This window comes from Mus caroli, chromosome 6, assembly GCF_900094665.2.
Source record: "Mus caroli chromosome 6, CAROLI_EIJ_v1.1, whole genome shotgun sequence".
Classification (NCBI taxonomy): Eukaryota; Metazoa; Chordata; class Mammalia; order Rodentia; family Muridae; genus Mus; species Mus caroli.
Window position 1 is genome coordinate 135,750,212 of NC_034575.1, and position 24,374 is coordinate 135,774,585.

Below are 24,374 nucleotides of genomic sequence, written 5' to 3' on the forward strand. Positions count from 1 at the left end.
GCCTGCCTCTGCCTCCCGAGTGCTGGGATTAAAGGCGTGCGTCACCATGTCCGGCTCGACATCTGTTTTTAAAGGCAACTCACAGTAATGGTGGTGGACAGTGGTTTTGTCTTGGGATTTCTATAACTGAGGAAACACTATGAGCAAAAACAAGTTGGGGGAGAAAGGGCTTATTTCTCTCCCTGTTCGTCTTTGAAGCAAGCCTTGAGCAGGCACTCAACTAGGGCAGGAGTCAGGAGCAATGAAAGGATGCTGCCTTCTGGCTTGCTCAGCTTGCTTTCTTATAGAACTCAGGACCACCAGCCCAGGGATGGCACCACCCACGGTAGGCTGGGACCTCCCTCATCAGTCACTGATTAAGAAAATGCCCTTCAGGCCTGACTCTGTCCTGATCTTTGTGTAGGCATTTTTTCCTCCAGTTGCAGTTCCTCCTTCTCGGATGACTAGCTAATGTTGAGTTGGCATAAAGCTAGCCAGCGCAACAACTGCATTTCAAATTTGTGCCTCGTCAGAGGTATCTGGAAAGTGGGGATTTTGTACTGGGGAACATTTTCGCAATGTCTTGCTTCATGTCAGTCTGTTTCTGTTAAGGGAAAAGTTTCAAGCAGATCTTAATTGTGAAGAAACTGTGACAGTTTAACAGACACTGTTATTAACAAGTGGTACATATATAGCTATGGTTGAGGGTGTTCAAAACAAAGAATAATTTCGGTGTAGCACAAAGGAATACAAGGATGAAGCCAAAGCAGCTCAAAGTCCAGTCTTTCTGCAAGAAGGGTGTTGAGAAACCAAACCCTGCGAGCAGGCACCCTGGGCAGGACGTTCACTTGGCTTTTCTTTTACACAGGTGGTGGCTGTGTCTTTCCCCCATTTGCTGTGGTCTAACTCCATCGTGCTCTGAGGTGGCTGGTTTTTGGTTTTATGCATATGGGTGGTTTACCTGCATATATGTCTGTATGCCATGTACATTCTGGTACCCTTGGAAGCTGAAAGAAGTCATCACCTCTCCTGGAGCTGGCGCTTCAGACCGTTGTGAGCTCTTGGTGCTGGGACTAGAACCTGGGTCCTCTGCAAGGGCAGGCAGTGCTTTTAACCACTGAGCCATCTCCACCAGCCCAATTCAAAGTCCTTTTAAAAAAGATTGTAAATGGGATATCCATTCATCTTTTACCTTTGTGCACTTATGAAGTTATATATATATATATATATATATATATATATATATATTTATGTGTGTTTCTGAGATAGTATTTTAAAAATTTTTAATATTAATTTAATTTTAATTTTATTTATTTTTATGTGTATGGGTGTTTTATCTGCATTTACATTTATGTACCACATGGGTGCCCTTGTCTCCCCTGGGACTGGTGTTACATGCAGTTGTGAACTGACATCTGGGTACTGGGACTGAAACTCAGGTCCTCTGGAAGAGCAACCAGTGCTCTTAACCACTAAGCTGCTGCTCCAGTCCCTGAAACGATCTGACATATTCTAATTTGGCCTAGAACTCTTTTAGTTGAGTGTAACCTTGAATCTTAATCCTCCTGCCTCCACCTCTCAAGGGCTAGGATTATAGGAAGCCTGGCCTAGACTGCTCATTAAGTGAGTTGTGATAACAGGGGTTCTGGCTCCCCTATGTCGTCTCTTATTTTTGTGTTTGTAAGAGCTTGTGTGAGACTAGGAGCCTGGGAAGCTCCTTTCTCCCTTCCTGTGTGGACTCCAGGTGGCTGTATGCATGGCTGCCCTCCTTACCTATTTGGGCTTCCATGCCCTACTCTGGACTTGAGGCTGCCCTGTCCAAATGTAGTGGCTCAGATGCCCATCTTGTTCACCTCCTTTCCTCTTTTCTTTGGTGGTTTAGGACGGTTGTCCAAGGAAGAAAGGCAAAAGGAGCCAAAGTGCATTTTACAAAAAAAGTCTTTATAGGCACCGAGATGTGCAGAGTCCTGTGTGGGATACCTCTTGTTCTGTGGCCCCAGGGTACTGATCCCAGGGGTAGCTGACCTGTTCCCAACTCTAAGAGCACAGGCCTCTCAGCCAGAATAGCTAGGACAATAAAGGTCACTCAGGTGTTGGCCGAGCTTGCTGTCCCAGTGCTGTGATTGGATGTCAGTACTAAGGGGTGGAGGCAAGAGGGTTAACAATTTTGAGGCCAGCCTGGGATAGTTAAGAGACATTGTCTCAACTAAAAGAAGCAAAACCACCACAAAGGAAGGAACAAAATTGTATTTGAGGGGGCAGAGTAAGGAAACCCCCAACTTGACTGCTCCATTATTAAGGGACGGTTCTTATTTTGAAGAGTCTAGAACAGAGAGAAAAGAAAGCCGACTGGACATGGCCAGGGCTGGGGAAACCGGAGAGAATAGAGGAGATGGGGCAAGAGCTGGGGCTGGAGCTCAGGAGAGAGCAGGAGGCAGAGCCTAGGGAGAGCGCATAGCAAGGGAGGGAGGGACCAGTGAGCCTAGCTGGATCTTAAGGTGGATGAGTAGCTGTGTGGAGCGAAACCTGTGAGCTAGAGAGAGTTTAGTGTGGAGGAGGTGAGGGGGGTGGCGGGTGTGTGTGTCTGTGTGTATAACAGGTCCTTGTGATACTGAGGGAGCCTGGCGGCCAGTGTGGGCTTTGATGTGCCAAGAGCCATATGTCCCTTCCGCCAGGGGTCAGGGAAATGACTCCTTTGTGGCACAGAAAACCTGTTTCACCAGCTCCTGAGGAACGCTGGCTTTTATCTGTCAAAAATCCTCCTATTGTCCAGCTTGAGATCAGCTCTGGATATTTGAACTGCCTGAGACCTGACAAAAATGACCTCAGAACCACAGGAGGACAGGAAGAGATGGAGCCCCACCTGTCCAGGGGAGGACTGCTTTCCTCATGTAGTCGCTTACAGGATAGTTTGTGCACAGGGATCGAGCAAAAAGATGTTTTTTTTAAAACAAGGAACTCAGTGTTCAGATTCTAGTGTAATCTTATTCTGCTGTGGTGGAGGTGACTAATGTATTGAAGAAGATAGAATTATCTAATTGTGTGTATAGATCACGCAGTCAGTATGGTGACTGTACATTTCTGCATTTTGAGTTGAGTGTCCTTTTATGGACACTTTTACTCTGCTTTTGAAGTCTGCTATCTTTTGTTTATAAGCCTACACATGAGGCTATCTTTTATTACTGTTTTGATAAATAGAAAACTATAAAATAATAATCAGAGTTTGTTGTATAATTAAATAATTAAAGGTCCTCTGTGGTTGGTCACGCCGAAACACATTTTTTTTTTTTTTAATAAAAGTACCTAAGCCCTGCGGATTTTAATTATTAGGAGGAAAGACAAACTTCAAGCCTTCATTGAAAATGGGACGCCTCTGCCTGGAAAAAAAGACTACTAAATGAGACAGCAGACGGAGCCCTTCGAGGATGCTATTGAAACATGTCACTAGAAATGGTTTAAGCGGAGAGTTCTGGTCCTTTCAAACCACTGTCTGTCGCTTGAGGATTGGGTCACCTTGAAATGTGTTCATCTTTGAATTAAAGGCATGAAAAGGCACTTTGAAAAATTTCAGTCGACTTTGGTGTGTGTCGCGAGCGTCTGTGGGTGTACCTCTCCTCTGCCGCCTCGCTGAAACAGTCGGTTCCCTGGAAACCAAAGTGGTCGCAAGAGGAGGATAAATGTTTAATCTCTGCGCCAACAACCGTACATAGTTTTTAAAATTCGGAGCCACTCACCTCCCAACTCCTTGCTCTCTTTGTAGACTCGGGCTTTCCTCCTCCAAAGAAATGCCAGGCAGAGAGTAGCTGCTGGTAATTGCTCTGTAAAAGGACTCCTCGTGGCTGGTGCCAGGGTTGTCTTAGACACTAGTTAATGATGCCAGGTTTGCTCTGTAAAGGAAGAAGGACCACTGAAATGATCTGATCAGAATCCTGATTCCGGTGAGCGTTTTGGTTGAACACCTCCGGGTCACACTTTTGTCCTCATAGTTCAGAGTCGGGATGTGTTTGTATGTGTGTGTGTGGGTGTGCAGTTCATTCAGATGTCACAGCCGAATCAAGAAGTGGCCCAGTGACTAACAGCACTGGCCACCGTGCCTCAAAGCTTGGCTTTAATCCTGGGAATCTATATTAAAAATCCCACAGAGCCGGACGTGGTGACACACACTTTTAATCCCAGCACTCAGGAGGCAGAGGCAGGCGGATTTCTGAGTTCAAGGCCACCCTGGTCTACAAAGTGAGTTCCAGGACAGCCAGGGCTACACAGAGAAACCCTGTCTCGAAAAACCAAAAAAACCAAACCAAAACAAAAAAAAAATCCCACAGGCATGTGTCTGTAATCCCAGCACTCCAACAGTAGGAGGTGGAGCCAGGGGAGTTACCCTCTGTTCTTAAAAATCCATGGGGGGGGGGGGGAGAAATAAGTATCTGTCTCACGGGAGAAGGAGGGAGCCAGCTGCCCTCTACAGGTGAGCCACGCTACACACACGCCTACTAATGTAGTAGCACACAGTGATGTACACACGAGTCATTTAAAACATAAAGTGTCTATGGCTTAGCAGGGCTTTCTGTATTTTGTTATGATTTTTTGAAATGCTCTGTATAGCACTGCTCAAGAGTGGCGTGCAGTGTGCAGAATATGAGTGTACCGCTCAGAGAATTGCATCGTGTCCCTTGGGTGGTGCTGCCCTGAAGAGCAGTGCTAGTGCTTTTAGAACTCTGATTGATACTCTGGACCAAAGAGGATTGAAAGGACAGGAATTACGCTTGTCCTCGAAAGAGCACCACACCCTGTGGGAACTCTTAGTTTCTCCCTTGTTTATCTGCTCTTAAGAAAGACAGTGGATCTCTCCAGTGAGGCGGGGGTGGCTCACGCCTTTAATACAAGCACTTGGGAAGCAGAGGCAGGCAGATCTGAGTTCGAAACCAGCCTGGTCTACAGAGTAAATTCCAGGACAGCCAGGGCTACACAGAGAAACTCTGTCTCTATTGTGCTGCCTTCTTAGGACCCCCTTCCTTCTCTAGTACTGTTCCCTTCCCAGTTTAACTTTCACCAGCCACACTGAAGCCACACTTCTGCTAATTCATCAGAGAATCTCTGCTGGGCTGTGTAAGGATAAAGGTGGCTTTGACCTTGAACAGGGACTCCTGTGCCCTGGCTTGTCCTTTCCTGATCTGTAAGACAAGTCTCAGATGTGCTACCATTGAGGCACATGTAGATAACGCAGGAAGTTACGCTTGTGTGGACGTGTGGGGCATCTTTGTGCCTCTCGCTGGTTTTGAAATTTTGAAAGCTACTCTAAAAACTATGTTCGAAACAAAAGAAATGGGTGGGGCTGGTGAGATGGCTCAGTGGGTAAGAGCACCCGACTGCTCTTCCGAAGGTCCAGAGTTCAAATCCCAGCAACCACATGGTGGCTCACAACCATCCGTAACGAGATCTGGCACCCTCTTCTGGAGTGTCTGAAGACAGCTACAGTGTACTTACATATAATAAATAAATAAATCTTTAAAAAAAAAAAAAAGAAATGGGTGTACAGTCTCTCAGACTCCGAGGGTTCTTCCGGTTCTGTATTTTGAGCCATGTGATTCTTCGGTGGTCGTTCATGCAGCTGTGCAGGCTGATATTCTTGGGTTGTCCTTTAGACCTCCTTCCTCTTGTCCTGCTGGTGGCAAGTCTCTCTGGCTTTTCTTTCCAGACCGGTCAGTTTGCACCTCTTGCCCTCTCGTTGACTGAATGTGACTAGACTCTGTACTACCCTGCCCTTCCCTCTAGATGTCTCAAATTTTAGTGTTGGGTGTCTCTGTTAGTTGCTTTCCACTTCACCATTTCAGCTAGACTAGCGGTCAGCGAGATCCTGGGAGCCTCCTGCTTTCACCTTGGTTAGGATGATGTGTGCCCCACAGTGCTTTGGTCTTCTAGGTGGAAGCTGAGAGTCTGGAGTCAATGCCTCGAGCTTGCAAAGCCAAGCGCTTCACTGATCAGTGGAGCCATCCGAGCACAGAGCCTGTATTTTGTATTCATCCCTCTACCCGACAGGGCCCTGTTTATCCTCTTAATGTTTGCTTCCATTAGAGATGTACTGAGGGCTCCCTGCCCCCTTCCTGCTATTCCCAGGCATGTGATACATGGCATCGCTGTGTTGTGAGGGCTTCAAGACTTTGATCCACTCCAGGAAAAGCTTCATTCCATGAACTCCTTGTTCAAATAGAATAGATTGCATTTATCATCTCAAATGTGTTTGTCTTTTGAACTTGGTTCCTCTATAATATCCTTCCATTTCAGGTAACACATATAATCTTCCTTGAACTTTTTTTTTTTTTTCAATGTGTTTGTTTGTGACACAAGTCCTGGTGCCCAGAGAGACCAGAGTCACTGGATCCCAGTGCAGTTGGAGTTAGAGGCAGTTCTGAGTCTTCTGAAATGGGTGCAGGGAATCAGGCTCTGCGGCTCTAGAACAGAAGTACATATGCTTGCCTGCTGAGCTGTCTGTCCAGCCCACTCCAGTGATTACGTATATAACCGTTTAGTTATAACTTGGGCTTTCGGAATCCAGTGGCCCTGGCAGATAGTGTGTAACCTTGAACATGTAATTGAGTGTCTGAGCTTCAGTGTCCTCAATCTGTAATTCCACCCCAGAAGACTGACTTAGGTCACCATCAACTTGATGAGTGATCACTGCCAGTCAAAAATTCTGGCTGCTTTTCTATTTCCTCTGAAATATTAACTCTCCTGATCTCCACTCCTCCCTGGAGGCACCCTGGTCTCTTCCAATCCCCTGAAGTGCTCTACTCTCTGGTGCTGAAGTGGTGTGTGTGGTAATGAAGTTTACCTTCCTGGAGACGGGCTCTGTTCGCTAGGCCTCTGTGTCACTAATACTGCTTACAGTACCATTCATGACCCAACTTTCTGTGTGTGCCCGGGGACCCATGCATCCCAGATGGACCTCAAGCTCTGTACGGAGCTGCAAATGACCTTGAAGTTCGGACCATCCTCCTTGCCTCCTGAGAGCTAGGATTTACATGTTCAGCATCACATATGTTCTGATGTCAAGCCTGTGCTTCCTGCATGCTAGGAAAGCACTTCAGTAGCCGAGTGACGTCCCCTACCTTTCACCATGGCTGGTGTACCTCTGGCTCCCTCTGCCTGGCTAGTATACCCAGATTTTCCTCTTCTTCTATGAGTCATTGGGACCCACCCCTGGCTCCTCCCACCTGCTCTCCATGCCACAGGGGCTCTGGACTACTCAGGCCATCATGGGCTCTGGGTTGACTTTGAGACTTGCTGTCACAGTTCGGAATGCCTAGGGACCTGAACCGTCACTGGTCTTGGAGGTCAAGCTTAAAATCTTCACTTTGATGAAGTTTTCTCCCGCTTTCGTCTTATGCTGAGGTGGAATCCAGGACTTCCTGTTGTATGCGAAGCAAACACCCGATCTGACCTATCCATGTCCTTAGCCCTCGTATAGGGATTCAAAGCCAGAAAACAGAAAATTGCTGTAAAATTCAACCATTTTTATATTTAGGTCTTGGATAATGTGTGTGTGTGTGTGTGTGTGTGTGTGGCATTCTGTGGCCACACAAATGGGTCACCCTGTTTGAATCTCTAGCCAATAAGAACTTTAATGTCAGGTGATGTCAAGGATGGCCCTCAGGAGAACTGGGGAGTTTTGCTTCTGGATGTGACAGCCTCTTGTTATCGTGGATTCTTCCCTCGGTAAAGGTGTGGGAAGGGTAATAGAGTGTTTGGTTCTCACAAAAGTGTGAAAGCCTGACCCTCTAAAGAAAGCCTTAAACGGCTGCAAAAGTGGCACTGTGGTCCAGGTTAACATAGTCAACGGAAGGGAACATGTGGAGGAGGGGACCCCACCTGCTGTCTGTGGAACATGCCGTTCTTGTTCTTACTGTCCACTGTTCTCTGTACCCCCAATTTTAAGGGCTCCTCACCCACCCCCCCAGCCCCCACCGACTGCTTCTCTTTCTGTTTCTCTGGCTGCTAAACCCTGCCCTGCGCACTGGAGCAGGTTTCTCTGAGTGGAACAAAGCTCAGCTGGTCATGTGGTTCCCCCCCCACCTTGGGGGTCACCAGGTCAGTGGGGCTGGCAGCAGGGAGCCGCCATCCTTTCAGTTACTGTCACAATAAGGCAGGGGACTTCTTAGTGGGCATGGCTTCCTTTTGGAGGGGACCGTGCTTTAAGGTTTTTGATGATTGTCACAGAGCCAGGGAAACCTGCCCACCTTGTCACAAAGAACTTCCTCCTAAAGAGAGATCAGGTACTTTGGGAAACAGTGTTTTGAATCAGTGCCCAGCAGGTGGTGATTTCCACTCTAATTCAGTCCAGGAACACACACTCACAGGCAGCCTGGACTGTCACTTTGCAGTAAGGCAGCAGGGGCTGGCTTGTTTGTTTGGGAAATGATATCCATTCAAGCCCTGTCTGCTTGTAGTTGGGATGTTAGAACTTGTTGGCTGCCTGCTGTTGGAGGGGTATGTCTACAGTTCTAGCTCCTTCTACCTATGAGTGTCCTGTGTGTGTGTGTGCATATATATGTGTGTTTGCATGCATATGTGTGTATATATGTATGTGTGTACATGCATATATGTTCACGTGTGCATGCATGTGTGCGTGCGTGCATATATGTGTGTGCATATGTCTCTGTGTACATATATGTGTGTCTGCATGTGTGTGCATGCATATATGTATATGTGTGTGTGTGCATGCATGTGTATGGTCTATATATGCACATGTGCATGCATATATATGCATGTGTGCATACATGTGTGTGTCTGTGTGTATATGTGCATGCATGTATGTGTGTGCATATATGTATGCATATGTTTCTGTGTACATATATGTGTGTGCATGCATATATGTATGTGTGTGCATATGTGTATGTGTGCATGCATGTATGTGTGTCTGTCAATGAGTGTGAATGCATATATGTGTTTCTATGTGTGCATATAAAGTGATTATTAATATTCTGTATGTATTGATTGAAGCTGGAAACTGTTATGGCAGCAGTTATTCCTTGACTAGCTAGTTCACCAAATTATCACACAGAGACCTTTTAATATTTCAAAGCTTAGGCCTTAGCTGGGCAGACTCTCAACTAGCCCACTTAACCTAACCATCTAGCCCCATCCAGCCATGCGGCTAGCTATACCTTCTAGGCACATGGTCATGTCTGTCTCCTTTGATGTGTACTGGTGAAAGGGCCTTTGTCTTTCTTCTCAGAGTCCCTTTCTCCTTCCCAGGAAGTCCTGTCTTCTCTCTCTACTGCTTTAGCCTTTTATTGACCAGTTAACTTGGGGAGCAAGGTTTGTAAAACAAAAGCTGGTATACATGAGCATTCCCTCTTCTAGATCTAGGAGTACAGAATTTAGCATTTGAATAAATAGCAGCACCTGACCAACCTAAACATTTCCCTCATTTTGTCTAAATAAAAAAGGTCTTTCTCTTACAATAAGAAGCAACATAAAGTAGGAACATAATGAAACATTTATGAAAAGTATTAGGTAAGAGTTACATCCATAAAGTCTAGTCTGTCTGTATTTGGTAACTTTGGATAAAGAATTATATCATCTATCCTATCTTGGTGAATTTAGTGTTTTGTATTTAAATCATTTTCTGTCATAACTTAAATTTCTAACCTAAAAACATTTTCTTAAATCTTAAACAACTTAATCTTAGTTGTGAGTCTATAGCTATCTGGTCTTTAACCACATCCGAGACCCGAGAAGGAATAAATATTGCCCGAGTATGCAGGAAGTGCAGACAGGCAACTTCCAAAAGTGATAGAAATGGCAGAGACAGCTGACCTCCTGGACCGTCAGGATGTTCTCTGTAATATTTTAATATTCTCTGTACCATTGGAGCATCTGTCTCCCAGCGCTCTGCCCCAGCAGATCTGATAGACATATTTGTGAAGCAGGAATTATGAGGGACTTGCTTACCCAGTCTTGGCATAGCTTGGCAGTTGATTTTGCCTATGTTCAAGTTTTGTCCATTCTGCCAGCAGATGAAGTTAGGGCATTTTCTTTGCCTGATGGCTAGCTTGATACAAATGAAGCTGTCTCCAAATGGGGACCTTTGATACACATCTCTTTTTACAAGTTAAATGGGGTGCTGCCTGGAGCTGTCATGTCTCAATGTTAAAAAACCTTAAATTAATAATAAAAAAATCTTTAAATGCCACATTTTGTGAGTCTCTGGAGTTTTTGAAGACCACATATCTATTTATAGCATATCTGAACAAGCAAGAGTTGCATGTTTTAAGCTATTTATTATCTGTTCAACCTAGGAGGTATATTTATGTGATGATATAGACTAGTATCTGACATGTCCATAAGTTTGACTGTCTGACTATTAACTTGTATTTCTTAAATACCCTATACAGATTTTAATAGCTTTAAAAGGCCTGGAACTAAAACTTGCATTTTCAAATGAGTTGCAAAGGTCCAATACCTTATACAAGAGTTGAAAATAGGTATGCATAATAAGTTGTAACAAAAATAACCTTAAAATTTGTATCAATAAACAAAGATTTGTACCAATAAAACATTAAAACATGTATTAGTATACAATAATCCATGTCAGTGTAAACAAAAATAACCTCATTTTGAGAATAATAATAGTTCTAAATTGAAGAGTAGATTCAATAATCTACCCTTTTTCTATTATCCCTGTAATATTCCTATATTCCCTCCTTTTTCTTCTCAAGCCTCTTTCCTTTTCTCTATGTATGTGAATGCATATATGTGTGTATGTGTTTCCGTGTGTCTCTCTGTGTGTACATACATGTTTATGTGTATATGTGTGTGTTTGCATGTGTGTTTGCACCAATCGAGGTATTCAAGGAGAACATGAAACTGGTAAGCTGGTGTCTAGGTGTCTATGGAACATTTGATTATTATTGTTTTTTTTTTTTTTTTGGTTTTTATTTTTCGAGGCAAGGTTTATCTGTGTATCATTGGTTGTCCTGGAACTTGCTCTGTAGACCAGGCTGGCTTCAAACTCACAGAGATCCACCTGCCTCTGCTTCCCAAGTGCTGGGATTAGAGGAGTGTGCCACCACTGTCCAGCCACTTTGGGAAGAAAAAGGTTTATTGATTGTAGTTCATCATGGAGGGATAGCAGGGTAGGAACTTGTACTGGCTGGTTTTGTGTGTCAACTTGACACAGGCTGGAGTTATCACAGAGAAAGGAGCTTCAGTTGGGGAAGAGCCTCCATGAGATCCAGCTGTGGGGCATTTTCTCAATTAGTGATCAAGGGGAGAGGGACCATTGTGGGTGGTGCCATCCCTGGGCTGGTAGTCTTTGGTTCTATAAGAAAGCAAGCCGGGCGTGGTGGCGCACGCCTTTAATCCCAGCACTCGGGAGGCAGAGGTAGGCAGATTTCTGAGTTCGAGGCCAGCCTGGTCTACAGTGTGAGTTCCAGGACAGCCAAGGCTACACAGAGAAACCCTGCCTCAAAAAGCCAAAAAAAAAAAAAAAAAAAAAAAAAAAGCAAGCTGAGCAAGCCAGGGGGAGCAAGCCAGTAAAGAACATCCCTCCATGGCCTCTGCATCAGCTCCTGCTTCCTGCCCTGCTTGAGTTCCAGTCCTGACTCCCTTTGGTGATCATCAGCAATGTGGAAAGTGTAAGTTGAATAAACCCTTTCCTCCCCAACTTGCTTCTTGGTCATGATGTTTGTGCAGGAATAGAAACCCTGACTAAGACAGAACTCAAGCAGGAACTTCTAGTAGAAACCATAGAGGAATGCTGCTGGCTGGTTCCCTCATGCCCATGTTTAACCAGGTTTCTTATATAGCCCAGAATGATCTACCTAGGGAATGGTCCCACCCACGGTGGACTGAGCCCTCCTACATCAACTAACAATCCAGACACTCTGCCATAGACCTGCCTACAAGCCAGTCTGGTCTGGGAAATCCATTAATTGAGATTCCCTCCTCAGGTAACTATAGTCTGGGCAATGTTGACAGTTAAAGTTAAGTAGGCCATGATTACTTGTAAACAGCAATTTGGGGGAAATACCTAAACAGATATGATTTCAAGGTGCAAATATGTGAATTTCTATTAAAAAGAATAGTGATTCCCAATAGGCCATTTAAAACCTCTTTGTTGGAAATATCAGGTGTCAGAGATAATATGAAGTCACAAATTTTAGGATCTACGAGCTGACGTCCTCATAAGATCTTATTCATAATCTATTATGTAGGATATTTTCATGGAGGTTACACTTTGAAGTGGTTGGTCCTGAGAGAGGTGATGAATTACCCTGAATTCATGGTAAAGAATAATAGGGCTTTCCTGAAATGAGATTTTCATGGGGTACTGTGTGGTCAGGACAGGTTATTCAGTGCTGTGTGGTGGCCATATATCCCATTGGTACAGACATTATGTGATCATTAATTTCCACCAGCATGCTTCTGAGTTATTTCTAGGGTTTTAAAAAAAAAGCCTAAATAGACTTTATTATTATTGCTAACCCTACTCTGGAGCATTTAAATAGGAGTTATGCTATTTCACAGAATTAATTCTATGTAGGTCTGTTACAGTATGTAAACTAGCTTGCAGAACCTGCAGCAGAGAAGGCGGCTCCGTGAATGGTACACACTGGTGGATAGCATTGGGAGAGGCGTAACTTAGGGAGCTCCATCAAGTTCCATTGTGCATTCTTTTATCAAGAGGGAAGTGTTACAGAGGTTTTCTCTGAAGAAGAATCCGTCAGACCTTTTCAAAGGACTGAGTGTTGAATCTTTACACAACAGGGTGCCAGATCCATCCATTTGGATTTCTCTGTGGTCTACTGACTCCTTCTTTCTTTCCTTTTTTTTCTCTTCTCCTTCCTTCCTTCCTTCCTTCCTTCCTTCCTTCCTTCCTTCCTTCCTTCCTTCCTTCCTTCCTTCTTTTTCTGAGATAAGAGTCTCTCTGTATAGCCCTGGCCGGCCTGGAACTCCATCTGTTGCATTAAACTCACAGAGATCTGTCTGTCCCTGCGTCCCTAGTAATGGAAAATCCTTCCTGGCCGCTTCAATGGATTTAGGACCTTGGGGAAGTATTTTTCCTAGGGCACATTTGTTGGAAGATTGCATATTTAGGCTAGGGTTGTGGGCAGGTGGTAGAGTACTAGCCTGGCATACCAACCTGCAGCATCAAGGCAAAGCCACATTAGCAACAAATCCTACGTGTTTGGAAATCCAAACTGGCTTAGGAATTCTGTTTCTAACTATTTATCTGGTCCCTGGAAAATTAGCAATATTTAAATTGGTCACTTATCTTGATGAAGGTTGGACTTAGAAGTTATTATCTGCTAAAGATGCGTTCAATTCTTTAGACTGCAGCTGTCTTTGCAGCAAGTTTTGAAGTAGCTACCTTCTTTTCAACACATTAGGTCTTTCTGTAGTCAGTGCTAGCCCTTTGCTTTCTGAGGTACATGCTTGTAAAACGTGCAAATTACAGATAATCAATCTTCCTGAGAAATGGAAATTTACAGTTACATTTTTCATTAAATACACTTTTTGAGGCTGCTGGTAGGGGTGCGTGTGTGTACTCGATATTGGAAAGCCTGGCCTTAGGTAACTGATTGCAGATTTACAGACGGATGAATGGTAACGGCATGGCCTTTAGTCTGCAAGGAGTCATTGTGGTCCTCCTTCAATCTTCGAGCTTACATATTCCGCAGCCGGTCCTGCTTGACACTGCTCAGCACACCTGTGTCTCTTGTATGATTGGGCTGAGGCCAGGACAAGCGGTCAGTGCTGCTTCTCCTGTTGAGGCAGTGATGGTATCCTGGGCAGCTGCTGTGACATCTTGTTTGGCCAGCTGGTAAATGCTGCTATTTTTCTAGTTTATTATTTATTTACAGACAAGGTCTCACATACCTCAGGACCAGAGAAAGGCCTTAAAGTCTTGACCCTCCTTGTCTGCCTGCACACTCCGAGTGCTGGGATGCCAGGCTTGTGCCACCATGGCTGGTTTTTTGGGTTACTCAGATGGAACCCAGACCTTCACACCTGTTAAACATGAGATACATCTCTGTCCTGTCCTCATTTGGGGCACTGGTGTTGACTGGCTCCTGTCTGCTGTCCTAGATTGATCTTCCGGTCTCTGCTCAGCTGAGAGCCATTAACACAGTAATCTTTCTGTTCCAGTCACCTAGGTAAGTTTTCATTATATATTTTCAAGTGAAAGGTCTAGTAAAAGCCATGGAAGCAATTGGGGAAATGCTGGTCGAAAGCATTGATCTTCCCCAGGTAAGTTGTTTCATATTGTGCTTTTCCAGCCTTCCTCACGTCTGCCTCGCGGCTCTCCTGTGTTTCTTTAGGGTGGCGCCCCCTTGTGATGCCTTGTTAGGATGTGTTTCTCACATCTCTTACACAGCACCTGCACTCTGGACGCGCTAAGTCTGCGACCCTTTAATGCAGTTCCCCGTGCTGTGGTGATCCCCAGCCACAAGATTACTTTCATTGCTACTATCTAACTGTAGTCTTGCAACTGTTATGAACCTTGTAAGTAACTGTCATGAGTCTTGTAAAAACTGTTAGGATATTGTAAATATCTGTGTTTTCCGATGGTCTTAGGTGACCCTCATGCTGAGAACTGCTGTGCTAAATGGCGAAATGGTGCTGTTCACAGGCCCTCTATGTAACCCTCACTCTGCTTAGGAGCTGTGGTTCTATCTGTATAACCAATGCTACTGCTCTCTCTGGGGAGGTCACTGAAGGAGCAGTCCTAAGGATCCTGGGAACAACTGGATCTGAAATGGCCGACCCCACAACTATATGGAAAATGCCAGAATAGAACACCAGGGTTTTTCAGTGCCCAGAACACCCTTCTGTTAACCACTGATGATTGAACAGGCAGAGCAGCAATAGCTGGGGATGGAGAGGAGGATGAGGTCTCAGGGACGATTGGAGGATGAGGAAGGGAGGAGGAACACGTCAAGCTCAAAGATGCTGACAGGCTGGGGTTACCTTGTGATGTGACCCCGGGGTAACTTCTACTTGACAATATTCTGAAAGTGCTATAACCCATCTAAGTATGGTTACGAAACACACCAGAAATGCCAGCTTCATGGGAGAGGACAGACAAGATTGCCACAGAGGCAGAGCTGGGAGATCAAGTCAGCCTTTATCTTGGCACTAACCATTTAAGTTTGATTATTAGAAGGATATACAATACAGATTTATTCCTCACCAGATTTGGATTGATATCTGTAGGTGAAAGTGTGCTCTATAGAAATTTGAGGTTAGGTGCCAACAGCTGCAGACCTGTATCCTTAGAAAGGTCCCTCTGGGTTGTAGCGGTTTGTGCTGCCTGGTTGTAGGGGGTTTGGGTTCTCATCATTTGGATCCTTATGACCAGATTAACAGCAGAGGAGTAGCAGATCTGCCTAGAGCCAGAAAGTCCACAGGTGCCCTTGAACCCCTGCCTCCAAGTCTGATAGGTGGGACGCTCTTGGCGGAAGACTCCTGATGGATCTCACCTGCCCTCAGCTAAGGATGGGGCTTACAAGGCAGTTACTGATCTCTGTATTTTGGGGATAGCAACTGGGCAAGGTGAGCTCTTCTCATTTACTGTGGAATTTGAGTCTGACGTTAGCAGTAGCATCCTGGTGTCTTAGTTTCTAGCCGAACTTTTTCAAGGTGAAGGTCAACTGATTAGATATGATCATGAAATACTTTACCAGTTTCAGAGACCGATAGCAACACTAACTCGTGAGAATAGAGACGGTACAAGCATTTATTGGTGAGCTGTTTCTGAGTTGACCACCTGCACAGCTGGGAGGGTGTGGCCGGTTCCTGGGAGGATACAAATTAGACTTGAAAACAATACCAAAATAGCAGACAGCTGGGTGAGTCCAGCTAGGAAGGGAGCTTGGGAACATGAGCTAGCGTTAAAATGTGCAAGTGTGTGTCAGCAAGCAACAAACTCGAGACAGCACCAGAAGCAGGTTTAGGGGGGAACAGTTAGAATTAGAAGAATATGGGAAATTTGATATTTCATTTATTCCACTTTGGGAGGGTGCTGTGTCAAACAAAGCATCGTGATTCAGTTTTGACTCTTAGGAACAAAGGCTAAGTGGACAGGTTTCTCATCCTGTCCGGTTGTTATTTCACATCGTGTGGGTTAGGGATCCTGTGAGGGCCCCAGACAAACAGAATAAAAGTGCCAGTGAGGCTAGAACCTCCCTGTGTTCGTTGAGACTGGAACCAGAAAAAGAAAAGTAAGAGACATGCACTTGAGAACAAATTAATATCCGACCAAGGGGCCTGAACGTCACCAGCGAGATAATCTGAGGAACACGGTGGCGTTTTCTTCACCGGAGCGTGAGCTGAGGAGCAGTGCTGCCTTCCAATTAGTTTCGTGTCTGTTCTCCCCAAAGACGTGTGAACTTGAAACCCCTCTTGGCCTCCGAAGCAGAAGATCCTATGGTCCTGATGAGAGTGTGTGTATTAGACTCTTTTCTCCTGGCAAGGAGACGCTAAAGGGTACTTGGATGAAAAATTAAAAGTTATGAAGGACGTAACAAAGGCCAATCAGTCCTTCCTTTTCCCCAGACCCTATAATACGAGAACAGGGGTTATTTGACGAAATTAAAGAGTAGCAAATGAAGTGCTAATAAAACGAGATAGTCACTTATATAATTCATTGCCATGGGAGGTCACAGAGGCAAATTCTGTGGCTGGATTAAATATGGGGCTGGGTAATTTTATGGCCATTAATGGTATTTTTAGCAGCCAAAGCTGGTACGGGGAGAGGTAATTTCTGTTATATTCTCCAGTAGATGTTTCACAGGGACCTGTAGCAAAGAGCATCATGCGTGTGAGCACAGCCTCATGGGTTCCAACTTCAGCTGCAGAGCATCGGAGGGAACTTTAAAAGGAGACTGTGCCCAGGTTTCCGTCTGGGTGCCTGTCATTTTTCTCTTCTGCAGATCCAAAGTCATTTGTGACCTGGGGAGGATAGGAGAAGAAGGCTTCTGGACTTGGAGAAGTCCTCCTTTTACTTGAATGCCATCCAGGGTCCTGTACTTTGCTTGAGACTTTAAAGACCCATTGGAGGTACAACGTGTTGAACATTGTCAGTGTTATTCCAAGTGAAGGGGTGGGACTGGAAGCAGCTGGCAAAGTCACCTCGAAGAACAGAGCACAAAGAATGTGCAACTTGTAAACCTTAGAAAGGATTCCCAGAGAAAGGGACCACCCGTCCTCTGCCCTCCCCTTGAGTCCTCTCTCCTTCCCTTTTCTTTCTTTTCCTTTTTGACACAGGTCTCAAGTAGCCCAGGCTAGCCTTGAATCTTCTGTTTTGTCTGAGGATGACCTTATACCCTTCTGTTCTCCCAGGTCTAGAATTACAAGTGTATGCACTGTGGCTAGTTTATGTGGCTTTCTGCCTGCTAGTCAAGTCAAGGCCTTGGGCCAACTGAGCTCTGTTCTTGGTTCCGGAAATGAGTCTTTGTGGGTGGGGGTTCATTGTTTATACAAGGTAAGGGAGGACCTTCTAGGTAGAAGGAAGAAACAGGACACAAGATCCAGAGACAGCATAAAACACCAACTTGGGAAACTGCTGGTTGTTTAGGGACACTGGAGCCCAGTGTTTGGGGGAGGGAACCGGAGGAACGGCTCTCTAGAGGAAAGCAGAGGGTTGGTTGGTGGACCCTTGAGGTTTGTTTGAGAGCTCCCACCAACTGTAGGTCTGAGGAGTGGAGAGGAGTGAGGGCCTTGAGGGAAGAGCCCTGCGTTGGCTGGCTTCAGCTTCTGGCCATGAGCCTTACGATTCTATACAACTCTTGGCTCCAGTGCGTCAATCAGTTCTGCTGTTCCGAAAACAGTCTTTACCATGCACTCAGTCACCTGTAGTGGTGGTCAGTTGGCCAGGTTTTTTATTTTTTTAATTTTGATTTTAATTTTTGATTTTAATCTTTTAAACCTCCCCTACCTTTGGGTGGAGCTAGGTTCTTCTAGGTCTTAAAAGAGTTGTGTGCATCCTCGTCTCTATTTAATCCTGCTGTCCGGGGCTCTGCCTTGAATCCACTCTCTCTTTGGTAGGGATAAGGGGTAAGAGGCTGCCTGACCCAGGCATCTGTTTTCTCTCGAGTTGGCTTCGCAAAGAAGCAAGACAAAGTGATATTTTAAGGAGCAGAACAGATGGATGGAAATGTTGAAAATCTGCTTTATTAAATGATTTCAGCTGACAAAATAATTTAATCAGAAATGAAAAACACACCATCCGAACGTGGTCCCTACTTTAGTGATATTGAATGATAGTGCTCCTATAGCTCGTTCTTACCCAGACTTTGAGTTTCTACCCTGTTAATATTGGTACGTGTAGGAATCCACACATTTGGAAATGAGGGGAGGGGAGTAGTTTTGATGAAGACCTACTAATTGTCCTGGTGGTCCCAGATCTCATCTTTGTGATGAGTGAATTCTTTAGGATTGTGTTAGTAATGAGTGTGATGGCCATCAGGTGTGGGTCTTAGTGTAAAAGGGTTGATGAAGAACCGTTGTGTGCATGTCTGTGAGGGCATCTCAGAGGGAGGTAGATCATAAAGTCTCTGACCGAATGAATGAATGAGTGAGTGAACTCATTCATTCCCTTGATGGACTCAAAATTCATAGGATGGAATTAATGACAGGTAGTAAACGGTACAGGTGGGTCTCCCTGAAGGAAGTGGGTCACTGGCAGCATTGCATCCCGCTGTGCTCCCTCACTTTTTCTCTTCCTTTCTTTGACTGTGGGGGGTGTGTGTGTCCACATAGCTAGGTATAGAAGTCAGAGGACATAGCTCCAGAATCCACCCTCCTTTCCTACCATGTGTGTACCAGGCATTGAGCTTTGGTTGTCAGGGTTGGTAGCAGGCCTATCCTTACCCTCCGAACCGTTATAACAGCTGCCGTCCCTTTTCTCGGTTATACTTTCTCTGCTTCCTCCTTGACCACAAGGTGAACACTTTTTGTTGTTGTTGTTGTTACAAGATCCCCCTGAAACCCTGTTATTTCCAAATACACAGAGACACGTGACCATGTGCCAGAGTAAATCCTCCTTCACTTAGGTCCTTTCTAATAAGTAGTTAGGCAGAGACAGTTTGTGTGGCGATTGTCTTTTAAGACTCTTTTTAAAGACCACGAGGTTCCTGGGGAGGGACAGTGATGTAGAGACGAGGTCATCTACAGCAGGTCACCAGATGGACATCTAGCTTTCCTGGAGGCCCCCTGGGTGGAGTTGATAGTCATGGGCACCAGACCCTGGACTCCCAAGAGGGAGACCACGACTCACACTGAACTATGTACAGGAAGCAGTTCTCCCGCTACTGAGGAATCCCATCCACATTCTGTGGTAGAGACGCATCCAAGTGCTGTGTCTTCCGGAGAGCTCGCTGACCTTCCACGGGGGTCCACTGGCTGTGTATAGCAAGGCTCAAACAAAATTGACAACACAGTTTGGGTCGCACTGAAGCAGTAGTGCCAGAGAGATATCTCTTGCAGCTTTGGGTGGGATTTTTTTTTTTCTTCCCTGGTTTTGAATGCCTGCTACACTGTTATTTGTAGTACATTTTGAAAAATTCTCTTTTGATGGGCTGCTTCCTGTCAGCATCTAGCAGATATTAATCTTGTCGGTAAGTGGGTGGTGATCAAAGATGCCTTTAAGTATTCACTAATTCACTTAAGAATTTATTAATCATTTGCTCTCCTGGACTAGACACTCACAATTACCCAGTCTTCTCTGTCAGAGGGGAGACGTGTGTGCCAGGGAGGGCACACCTACTGCTGTGCTTGTGTGTGTAATTAATCAATACAGCCTCTTGTAGTTTCAGATGCATTTGATTTTGCATGAAGTATACCTTGTGATGACCAGGCTTTCTACAAGGTTGTGTATTTGTTATTGTCCAAATTATCATTTTGTGTACGTGTATGGTCAGGTTTGTGTCTGTCACAGTGTGTGCGCAGGCCAAAGGGCAACACTTGTAATAGTTTCGCTCTTCTCACCACTATATTGGCTCTAGGGATTGAAGTCAGGTTTATCAGGCATACAATGCAGATGCTTTACTGACTGAGCCATCCTGCCGCTCCCAAACCCATGTGTTTTAAAAGATGACTGATAATGAACGAAGCTTTGCCCTTGCACTAGAAATGACAGCGGAGCCCTGAAAACTTACAGGTGTCGCTCTTTCCTTTGTAGATCTTAGCTGGGTCTCCAAAGTTCAAGTGAATCACGCGGCCGTGCTGAGGCGGGCCCAGCAGATCCAGGCTCGCAGAAGCGTGAAGAAGGAATGGCAGGTACGGGTCCTCATGAGCATTCTGTCCCGACCCTCCCATGCACGCCCCTTCCCTCGAGGCCACAGTATTGAATTTCGCTCAAGATGCATCTAGACTTAAGTGATTGCAGCTGTCCGTAGCTTATTTTAATAATTCATATATGATGATGATGGGTTGGAGAAAGATAACGCATTTACCCAAACAAGTTAAGAATCTTATCATTCTTGAGTGGCCAAACCGCAAATGAATTTGAGGCATCTTTATTCATGAGCGAATTAAATCGCATCTTTCCGAGACACATTTATTATTATTCTTAGACTGCTTTCTTTGGCTATCTTCTATTTAATTTTCAAGCCGTAAACACCTATACCTGGTGTGTCCACTGTTGAGGCCCGAGGTAGGAGAGTTTACCTATTTCTTTTCATAGATCACTTTTCAAAATTCTAAAACTGACATTTGGTGGCGTTCTTCCAGTCAGCACATTCCTTAGTGTACTGCAGTCACAGATGTGCTGTGCAGGCCTAAAAGGACTTCAGAGTTCATTTCACAAGAGAGAAAGAACGTGGTGACGGAGGTCTCTAAAGCGACATGTCCCATCTGCCCATCCTGGTTGAAAAGATAAAAGGAAATTTTTTTTAGAGTGAGTTAGAGACTATGAGGGTTGGACTAAAAAACAAGGGACTTAGAGATTTCAGAAAATACTGCATCACCTTGGGTCCTTGGAAAGAAGGTGAACTCACAAATGTTGTGTCTTATGTTCCACACTGGCTGGCTCTTTACAGATGAGCTGGAGGCGTGAGTAACTGCAGGAGCGAGTGGAGGCTTCAGTTGGAGTTTCTGATAAAAATAGACCAAGTCTGCTCTTTTGTTCTATTCTGGCTAATGTTCATCTTGATTGCCATTCCTTTAAAAATAATTTAAAATTGAAATTGTTTCTGTGTGTCCACATGTGTGTGCATGTGTGTGTATGTATGTGTGTGCATGTGTTGTGTGCCATGTGCACCCTGGACCACACACGGAAGTAGAGGAGAACTGGTCGGAGTTGGTTCTCCCCTTTTATTGTGTGTACTCTGGGGCTAGAACTCAGGTCTTCAGGTTTGGCAGCAAGCTCCTTTCCCTGCTGAGCCATCTTGCTGGCCTCCGTTGGTCAATTTTGAGCTCCTTTTATACGCTGTATCAGAAAGCGCCTTACCGTAGCATTGCCACTGGCTGTGAACCCTCCCATTTCTCTCTTGTTTCTCTCCTCTCTAACTGGGTTCAAGGTGAATTTTCTTTTTGATTTCCCTTGCTTTTCCTTCTTTTCTAGGCTGCGTGGCTCCTGAAAGCTGTCACGTTTATAGATCTTACCACGCTTTCTGGCGATGACACGTTTTCCAACGTTCAACGACTCTGTTACAAAGCCAAATATCCAATCCGGGCAGACCTCTTAAAAGCTTTAAATATGGATGACAAAGGTGAGGCTGTGCACAGTGCACGTGGGCTTACCTGCTCGCAGCTCACCCTGGAGCTCGGGGGCTGATGGTCACCTGCTGCTGTGCTGTGGTAATCCCTGGTACACCTCTGCTTCTGTGTGTGCAGACAGGCCAAAGCTAAAGAGCCACCAAGCCCTGTTTCCAGATCAGGTTCTGCACCTATGAATTGAAGTTGTTGGTGGAGCGTTTCCTCAGTTCTTCAGTTTGTGATCATTTCTGTCTAGTGGCTCTGAATTACAGGCTTGGATTCCCTAGCTGTGAGAGAAAAGGCTGGTCTTGTCACTTAATGAGCACATCACAGATTAAGTCAAAGAAATGCATTTGCAAATAAAATGCAAATGGGAAGTACTGTGTATTACAATAGAATTTAAAACAAATCAAAACAAACAAAGAAACAAAAATAACTCCTATCACTCTCTTAGTGTACACAAGAGAAACTGTTGAAAAACTGCCTTGAGTTTTGAGCTTTCAAACTTGAAAGGTGGAGGAGACAGGCTAGTGGTGGTTGGGGCATCAAGTAGGGTGGCAGGGGTGGAGGTAGTGTCTGTTTTCTAAGTGAGAAAACCAAGACCTGGGGCCCCGGGAGGTATTGCCAGGGTCACAGGTGTAGTCACTTGCCGGGCCAGTTTTGGGAGGCAGATATCCTCTGCGTAGATATGTGCTTCCTGGCTCTGCAGTGCCAGCTGCTGTGCCTGCAGGGAAAGTCTTTGAGCTAGCCCAGTGCAGGCATCACAGACAGTCCGTGGGCTCTCAGTCGACCTAAGCAACTCCATAGCTTTTGAAAGCATTATTACATTTCTTTCCAGTTGACACTAGAACATTACCTTATTAGAGCCAGAGATGTAACTCGGTGTTGAGTGCTCAAGGCCTCGGTTTCCATCCCCAGGGCTCTACAACAAAACACAAACACCTGTCTTTTCCCCTTTACTGCAGCCATGTGGGGCAAGCATTTGTCCCTCTCATTTGCTCTCTGCCAGTGTTGTCCCAGAAATGATAACTGAAGGTGTGGCGTGCGAGCCGAGCTCCACTTAAACTAGGCTGCTGTGCTTCCTACATAGGCATCACCACAGCTGCAGTCTGCGTTTATCCCGCCCGGGTGTGCGACGCTGTGAAGGCGCTGAAGGCTGCAGGCTGCAGCATCCCTGTGGCCTCAGGTAAGACTTTTACTCTTGTGATTTTTCAACATAGCTCAAGTTTTTTTTTTGTTTTTTTTTTTTAGCTCAGTTGAGCATGGATTATCCCCCATAAATTTATACTGTGATTGCATTAATTTCATAGGCTTAGTTGTGTTGATTTGTGATTTTTAATGTGTGCTAAGTTTATGTAGTAAATTTATGTAGATATTAAAGTAAGCATGATGTCACACATGTAGAGCCCTATCTCTTCAGGAGCTCAGGGGGAGGACTTCTGAGTTTGAGGCCAGTCTGGGCCATGTAGTAAGATCTCAAAATCAAAGAGACAAATACCACCAACTCTAAACCTTGACACATTAAGTCCTAAAAGTATAGAACCATGTCTTGGTTTTTATGATGGCCATCAGATTTATAGTCACGGTGTTGGTTGTGTCATGCACACACAAGTCTCTGCATTCCGTCGCATGTGTGTGGCTTATGATACTGAGCAGAGAATGCTTCCCTCAGCCAAGGCTGGGGCTGCACAGTAAGGATCATCCCAGCAGAGGTGATGGGTGCACTGGGCATTGAGAAGGGAGGGGAAGCTGACATCTGCTAAGGCAGGGATTGATAGTGACATGGAAGCTAGCATAGGGAAAGGCACAGAAACAGAGCAGGGAATGGATAGTCCAGTTGTGGACAGGCAGCCTTGCGAGGGGAGGCTGGGCAGGATGCTAACGGCTGGTGGCCTGGGCTCTATTCTGATGGCGGTGTCAGTTCTGGACGGTTTTAAACAGAGCATGACACATTCAGCCTCAAGGTGATGAATTAGCTGATGTCAAAACCAAAAACAAACCTAGGAAGTACAGAGTAAGCGAGGGTGAAAACCAGGGCCCTAAAACCCAGAAGGGCCACTAGTGAGGTAAAGGTGCCTGTTGCCAAGGCTGGCTACCTGAGTTGCATCTCTGAAGCCTACACAGTGGAAGGAGACAGCCAACTCCTCCTAGTTGTCTTCTGACCTCATGTGTGACACACACACACACACACACACACACACGCACACACATATTAAATGAATAAATGAAAAATAAACAGACTGTTAAAAAAGCCTCCTAAAACATGTGTCTGTGGATGGGCAGATGGACGGATGGACACATGGAGACAGATAGTATTAGATTCGAGTTTTTAAAAGGCTACAAGGAGATCCTGGTGCTTTCAGTAAACAGTCTGAGCCAGGTGTGGTGGGACATGCATGCAATTCTAGCACTTTAGAGGCTGAGGGGAGGATTGCTGCTAGTTTAAGGCCAGCCTGGGTTACATGGAAAAACTGTGTCTTGAAAAGAAAAGGAAAGGGAAGAAAAGAAAAGGGAAGAAAAGAAAAAAAAGAAGAAAGGGAAATCTTATAAAGATCAGCTTCTTATTGCATTAAGGAAAGATGATGTACTATATATATATATATATATATATATATATTTTTTTTTTTTTTTGTTTTGTTTTTCGAGACAGGGTTTCTCTGTATAGCCCTGGCTGTCCTGGAACTCACTTTGTA

The 24,374-nt window shown here is 45.1% G+C and overlaps 1 protein-coding gene across 2 annotated transcripts in view; it reads left to right on the forward strand.

Annotated features, from left to right (window-relative positions):
• Positions 1-24,374, forward strand: part of Dera (deoxyribose-phosphate aldolase) — a 100,271-nt gene that overhangs the window by 2,881 nt on the left and 73,016 nt on the right. For both annotated transcript variants that reach the window (XM_021164759.1, XM_021164758.1), the window contains exons 2-4: positions 20,165-20,262; positions 21,548-21,695; positions 22,772-22,867. In XM_021164759.1, the coding sequence (XP_021020418.1) occupies positions 20,165-20,262; positions 21,548-21,695; positions 22,772-22,867 (342 nt within the window). The remainder of the gene's footprint in view (positions 1-20,164; positions 20,263-21,547; positions 21,696-22,771; positions 22,868-24,374) is intronic.